The sequence below is a fragment of the Camellia sinensis genome, chromosome 6 (assembly GCF_055761805.1).
Source record: "Camellia sinensis isolate YWXY chromosome 6, ASM5576180v1, whole genome shotgun sequence".
NCBI classification, from domain to species: Eukaryota; Viridiplantae; Streptophyta; class Magnoliopsida; order Ericales; family Theaceae; genus Camellia; species Camellia sinensis.
In genome coordinates this window covers 130,235,013-130,242,797 of record NC_138966.1, presented here as the reverse complement: position 1 = coordinate 130,242,797, position 7,785 = coordinate 130,235,013, and the positions used below count along the sequence as shown (strand labels likewise).

General features: G+C 33.1%; 1 protein-coding gene across 1 annotated transcript; it reads left to right on the top strand.

The window, feature by feature from the left end:
- The first annotated feature begins 250 nt into the window (after positions 1-250).
- Positions 251-832, top strand: LOC145793580 (receptor-like protein 9DC3). The gene has a single exon (XM_082876443.1). The coding sequence runs from the start codon at positions 251-253 to the stop codon at positions 830-832; it is 582 nt and encodes a 193-aa protein (XP_082732569.1).
- The last annotated feature ends 6,953 nt before the right edge of the window (positions 833-7,785 follow it).

The window sequence follows — 7,785 nt, the reverse complement described above, 5'->3', positions numbered from 1 at the left end:
CATAGTGGATTGATTTGTGGCATTTCACCCGTGATTTTTTAATCACAATTGGAGGTGCTCCAATAGTGATTTTTTCCACGTTAAAATCGTTTGTGTCAAGTTATTGTTTTTTTGAAACAACAGTCTAAATCACTTTCGTACGTGCTTAATGATTTAGATTGTTAATTTTAATTGTTTGGGAAATGGTACAATTAAATCTTGATCTAATCATGAATCATTTACGTTTTTCAATGCAACTCAATCGAGATACATGGGCGATAATGGTGGTTATTATTTTGATTCCATGACCATTACTTATAAAGGACGAGAAATGGTATTTGTAAGAATCCTCACCATTTTCAAAGCAGTTGATTTTTGGCACCACAAGTTTCATGGAAATATTCCTACATCAATTGGAAGACTTGAAGCACTCATTTTCCTAAATTTCTCAAGAAATAGGCTCTCAGGTTCTATCCCATTGTCATTGGAAAATATTACTGAACACGAGTCCTTAAATCTATCCAAAAACAATCTCTCTGGTGAATTGACGAGCTTGACATTCCTTTTAGTTCTTGATGTCTCTCAAAACAATTTAAAAGGTATTATACCACAAGGCCGACAATTTGCAACATTTTCAAACACTTCATATCTGGGCTTGTGTGGTTTTCCATTGTCAAAGAAATGTGGAGAGAATAAAGTAGTAGAATCACCATTATTACCATCTCCTAAGTACAAACTTGATGGCTTTGGTTGGGAAGTAGTGTTCCTGGGATATGGATGTGAAGTAGTGCTTGGTTTAGCGATTGGAAGTTGCAACTCAAACAAAGGAAGAACGGATTGCGAAAATTTATAGTGTAAAAATATGTCAATAGGGGAAGAGAACAAAGAAGGTAGCTGCAACATGGAGAAAAATGACACATTCAAAGCCAAGTACAAGTTGGTAGACATAAATCTACTGTGTAATCCATTAAATTGTAATATATATAGTTAAGGGTTCTTTAGTTTGTTTTGTTCCTCCATTGGTGTTGTTGGTTTGTAAGGTTCAATGGGCAACATGTGAAATAAATATGTTTTGAATTTCAAGATTTTATTTTAGTTCAATGGGTATGAAGGGAGCTATTTCTTTTGGGCGAATGGAATGAACAATACCCTCCATATTGCAACCAATTATAAAATCTATTTATCCTTCGGATGAATTTCAAAATAAACTACCATGGAATTAATTAAAGTTATGAAAGTTACAAAGAAATTTTAAAATAAACTATCATGAAATTAATTAACAATTATTGGAACAACTATGAGAATTCCAAAAGAAATGTGATATTCATCTAAAGATCGTCTACTATTTTGAAAACTACCATAATAAGAGAATGCATAATCTAGAATATCTTTAAAAATGGATTCATGAGCAACATGTCTTATGATATTTGCCACCATGTTCAATCATGGTTTGCAAATTAGTCTAAAAATATCTCAGTCAAGGAATTATAATATAAATTTTTCCTTCAACATCACAATCAAGAAAAAGGAATCCCCAATCATTTATTTAATTCAACTTATTAGTGGATACTCATGGACCAGTGATTTTTCAAAACCAGTAAACATTGATGAAGCTCTAAAAAATCCAATGAAGTCAAATCTAATTAGCAAAAAAACCTATATATTGGTAACCAAAGCATTTGGTTTATATGGATATTAGAAAATTGTTGTTTGATAATGAGTTAATGACTTAGCTAAGATTTTTTTTTTGTTCTTATTATCAACAAAGAAATGATCATTTATAAAAGAAAAGAGAGTACAAGATCAAAGAAGAGTTACTAGAAATAGGAAGGGGGAAACACCCTCCCTCCCCCCATTGCACTAATTTATTTTTATTGTTCATATGACTTTCATAGTCCTTTTTTTTTTGAAAAATGAATGAAACTTGTTCTCTTCCAACGACCTGTTTACAAATAACTGTTTCATCATGAGTAAGTAGTTGTATGTTAACCCGAGGGTGGTTGGCAACTAACCCAAGGGTGGTTGGCAACTTGGTAAAATCCTGGGGATTAAACCCCCAGGTCCTAGGTTCAAAACTCCCTTAGGTCAATCTCCTGGGCATAGCACAGTTGGTTAGGAGGTTAGCCTCAAGCAGCTTCATCACACTTGGTGTGGGTTCAATACTCGCCCGTTGTGCGAGTCCTGATTTAAGTGGAGCTTGTCTTAGGAGGTTAGGACAAGTTCTTAGGTTATAGTCTCCTATCTCAGAATGGACAACAGGACACCCTGGTGATCTTTGCAAAGGACGTTGCCTTGGACCTGTGGGCTACTAGGAGGATTTTCCTATAACAAAAAAATAAAATAAAGTAGTTGTATGTTACCTCGTAATCTATTTACAAGTGACTCTCACTTTATAAACAAGTATAAATCATTCTTGATTTCAAGACGAAAGAGATACACTACAATGATGACTCACCGTTTTAAGTTTTAAGTCTATATTAGATAGCTTGATATATATTGTTGGGCTAATTTCTTAATAATTCAAGTTTTTTGGTCTCATGGTTCTATGCTCTACAGTTTATAGTGGATAATCTCTCTCCATGTGAACATCAACAAATTTGTGTCAAACCATGTAAATTTTTATATTTTTTTTTTTTTGTGTGTGTTTCGTAGGATGTGCAATAAATCCCAACAAATGTTGCATATATCAATTGCTTTGACTTCACATCAATATTTATATATTTTTTATTTTGATAGAAAATTATTTTTAAATATCATGAGAATTACATCAAATTAGAGTTGCTAATGGCAAGCCCAAGACAAACAACTATAACATCAATATATTAAGAGTTCCTAACGGTAAAATAATAATAATAATAATAATAAATCTTTGTCTTTATCTTACGTATCTTCTTGTTAACAAAATTAACAAAAGTAAAAACAAAAGAAATACAGGATAAAGATCCACTTCGAGGGGGAAGACCTCCTATTGGTTCACATTGAGGAGAACCAGCCCTTTATAACTTTACAGAAGTTAATATGTATAAATATATTCAGCATATTTTAATACTAACAAACCTAATTTATATACAAGAGACTTACGACAAATATAATCTATAATCCCTGAAAAGTAGGAAACAACCTAACCCATCCTACCCATAACTCTACCACTAACTAAATTATAGTAACTAATTAAATAAATATATAATATTTATGTGTGAATTTAAGTACGTAACATTCCTATCCCCTTAAATTCAACATTGCCCTTAAGCTTGAACAAATACAAAATTATCTACCAGGATCCCAAATTTTGTGTAACAAGAACTCCACAAACAAAAGTTTAACTTCCTGGTCGTTGAAAATGGCAGTAAGACATGCACCAACACAGAGGTTGCATATTGGTGTGAAAATCATTGAAGAACCTTTTTCATGGCCATTGGAAACAAGTGGCCCTTCAAAATGTTGTTGATTGATTAAACTCTTGGCCGTGTTGATGGACGCATCTTCATCAATTACAAAATCAACTTTTTCAAGATTTGATTTTGTGTTGTACTTGATTAACTTCTCATTTGCTCCTTTGACCGGCAAGGTGATTCCATATTGGAATTTGTTCATCTGGTTGGTTATCTTGATCATATACAAAACAAGTGATTTGATTTTCACTATATCTTCAAGCATAGACTTTGTCATCTCCAATGGTGTAGCCATTGCCAAGGTCAACTGCTCTGATACCACTTGTTACATACCTTCTTGTTAATAAAATTAACAAAAATTAAAAACAAAAGAAATAGGGGAGAAAGATCCATTTTGAGGGGAAGACCTTCTGTTGGTTCACATTGAGGAGAACCAGCCCTCCATAACTTCACAGAAGTTAATACGTATAAATATATTCAGTATATTTTGTTAATAACAAACCTGATTTATATTCAATAGACTTGTGACAAACACAATCCATAATCCCTAAAAAGTGGAAAACAACCTAACCTATCCTATGCATAACTCTACCGCTAACTAAATTATAGAAACTAATTAAATAAATATATAATATTTATTTGTGAAATTTAAGTACGTAACACTTTAATAACAATTGACTTCTAACATCTCAATTGAAAGTGTACATAAATGATCCACAAATATTATTATTAAATCATTTTCAATCATAACTACAAAACTAATAATGAGTCATAACCAAACACCACATAAGATATTAAGGAGGATAAGAATTTGGCCCAAGATAACTCAGGCCCAAATAAGCCCAGAAGGAAAGGATGGCCCAATACTTGAGAACAAAGTTTGTTTAGCTATAGAAAACCAAGAGGAGCCGATCACATTGGTTGGCCTAGATTAGTACAATCCAGCCGATCTATACAAAATGACCTCTAACATGGGCTCATTTGTCCAATGAAATGGAGGGTATCAAATGGCCTACAACAATGACAATTTGATTATCATTTGCCTATAAAATGACCCAACAACACCACAGGTAAGGACAACGAAAAAGACACATACATAAGTTAAATATTCAATTTAGTTATGTCTGATCTTGAGACTACTTTGATGGTCGAAAGGTCTCCCGAACCAATGTAAGTTGGGGATGACTTTGACTTTGGATTTTTCTTGCAAGGAAGCTTAGGGCAAGGCGTATCATCAAGCTAATTCCTTGTGGAGACAAATTTATCATCCATAGGTATAACTAAAATAATAATTACAATGAGTCATAACTAACACTACAATAAGTCATAATCAAGACCACAAATGTCCTAACTAGAGTATATATAGAATTTCCCATGTACTTATATATACAAATATATATATGTGCGTGTTTACGAGCCTACGCGCAACATCTTTGGTGATGATGCGATGTAGTCATTATTATTAACATTATTATGATAATAATTAGGGCAAGTTACACTTAGTACTCCTATGCTTTCATTAAAATCTCATTTTATTTCCTTCACTTTCAATTTTAATAGTCAACTCCCAACACTTTAAGTCAAGTTGCAATCTTACATTTTAATCTATCTACCGTTAACTAAGTTGACAGAATTTGTTATTTAAAGCATATATGACATTTTTGTTATCTCATTCATACCTTTCTTTTTTTTACTAAAATCTCACTTTAGTCCTCATACTTTTGCCAAAATCTCACTTTAGTCCCCCCATTTTCAATTTTTGTTAGCTTTATGAATGATAGATGGACATAAGGATGAGATTGAAACTTGATTTAAAGTGTAGATGTTGGCTATTACAATTGAAAGTGAAGGGACAAAAGTGAAATTGTAGTGAAAGTGCAAGGGTACTAAATGTAATTTACCCTAATAATTACATAAAAAGTGACTCATTGAGTCAATAAAATTAGGGCAAATTACAGTGGCAGTCCCTATAGTTTACCTGTTTTATCATTTTGGTCCATGTTGTTTCAATTTGATCAATTTTACGGATTGTGTCATATTAGTCCAATAAATAACAGCTGTTAAGTTTGATGGACGTAAAATCAAATGATATGTCAATTTGGTCCCTATTGTTTTGACTTTCCTATAAAACTACAAGGACCAAATTGATACATCCTATAAACTACAGGGACCAAATTGACACATCATTTGATTTTCCATCCATCAAACTTAACCGCCGTTATTTATTAGACTAATATAACACAATCTGTAAAATTCAAGGGCAAAATTAATCAAATTGAAATAATAAGGACCAAAATGATAAAACGGGTAAATTACAGGGACCATTTGCATAATTTGCCCATAAAATTATGACATAATTGATTAAAGGGTAAATTACATTGATAGTCCCTGCATTTTGTCCATTATTTTTATTTTAGTCTCTATAATTTCAATTGTCTTGATTTTGACTTTTAATTTTAGACTTGTATCAATTTGGTCCAACTTATAATGTCAATCAAGGTTTTTGAAGGAAAATGATTGTTGAGTTGATTGAGATTAACTCACTTAGCCGAACAAGTTTATAATATTGCCTATAAAAGCGTAACGCATGCAGTTCATGTGTGCATTTTTCATAAAACTAATACTAACAATTGTGATTAATCAAATCAAATGAAGACAAAATCATAAATTCTATGTCAAAATCAAACTAATTGAAATTAAAGAGACCAAAATGACATAAGGATCAAAGTATAGGGACTACTAACGTAATTTGCCTTTGATTAAATTATAACTAGCAGTTGGTACATGCGATGCATGTGCAAGTCAAATAAATAAAAATAAAATAAAATAGTTATTATATATTGTGTGTAACTCAAGTGATAAGAGTTTCTCTTATCAAATTTGTGGTCTCAAGTTCAAGTCCCATCCTCTTCTCTATCTATTTTTTTTTTTTTAAATGATAATTGGGCACTTGGCATAAGAAGAGACAATTTCAGGACATCAAAGTAGGTGCTCACTTGACATAAAGTATCTTGATGTTCGAGACCGTGTTAAGAAGCAAGAATTTAGTATTGAGCATATCAGTACCGACATAATAGTTGTAGATCCCATGACCAAAGGCCTTTCTGTAAAGGTGTTTTCAAAACATGTAGATGACATGAGACTCATTAGTTAGTTCAATAATATTTCTAGTTGTTGTTTTGTTTTGTCATGGCATTTTGATTATTATTAATGAAAAGCATCCGTATGTATTGTATATAATGTGATTCTAATAACAATGTACAAGAACTCCTATATATAAGAGAGTGTGATACAATAATTCCTAATCTAATACCAATATTTAGTATACCTAAATTTATACGGTATATATTGTATCTATATATATACATTAACATCTCCCTTAAATTCAAGGAGGATAAGCATTAACCAACTTGAGTTTGGAAACTAGTTCACTGAAGCAACTAGGAGGGTGAGCCTTGGTGAAAATATCAGCAGGTTGATGAACACCCATGTCAGTAAGAAGCCATATCATGGAGGGCATCATTATGAGCAATTTGAATGGCACTCTGATTGTCACAATCGAGAGAGGTACCACCAGGGGAAGGAACACCCATGTCAGCAAGAAGCCAGCAAAGCCATTAAAGTTCTCGAGTAGTGTCAGTAAGAGCATGATATTTTGCTTTAGTACTAGAACAAGCAGTGAGAGATTGTTTCTTGTTGCGCCAAGTAAGAAGAGAATCCCCTAAGAAGAAAAAGAAACCGTAGTGGAGAGTCGATTAGTAAGATCTACAGCCCAATCAGCATCAGAAAAGACGCGAAGCTCAAGAGAATAATGAACATAATAATGAAGTCCATGGAATAGTGTGTCTTTGAGGTAGCGAAGGATGCGAAGCAGAACAGTAAAATGAGGGGTGCGAGGAGCCGACATGTACTGACTAATAAGGTGGACATCATAAGCAATGTCAGGATGAGTCACAGTGAGATAAACAAAACTACTTACCAGCTGGTGATAAAAAGTAGCATGAGAGAGAAGATCCCCATCAAGTAGAGTGAGATGATTCTGAGTATCAATCAGAGTAGAAGCAGTCTTGTAGTCAATAAGAGAAGCACAAACCACAAGATCGGATATATATTTGGCCTGTGACAAATAATAACTAGTGGAATCCTGAGAGATTTCAAGAACCAAGAAATAACTGAGAGTACCAAGGTCCTTCATCTCAAAGTGACGGCTGAGAATGTGTTTGAGACTAAGAATACTAGCCTCATCATCATCGGTGATAATCATATCATCCACATAAAGGAGAAGAAGAGTAGTTCCATGATTAGTTTTCTAAACAAATAAAGTAGAGTGGTATGAGCTGGAGGTGAAGCCAAAGTCATGAATGGTGCAACTAAACTTAGCAAACCAAGCACGTGGGGCTTGCTTAAGACCATA

What these genes read in the sequence shown, in the direction of transcription:
- LOC145793580 (XM_082876443.1), top strand. Translation starts at nt 251, where the DNA reads ATGGGCGATAATGGTGGTTATTATTTTGATTCCATGACCATTACTTAT.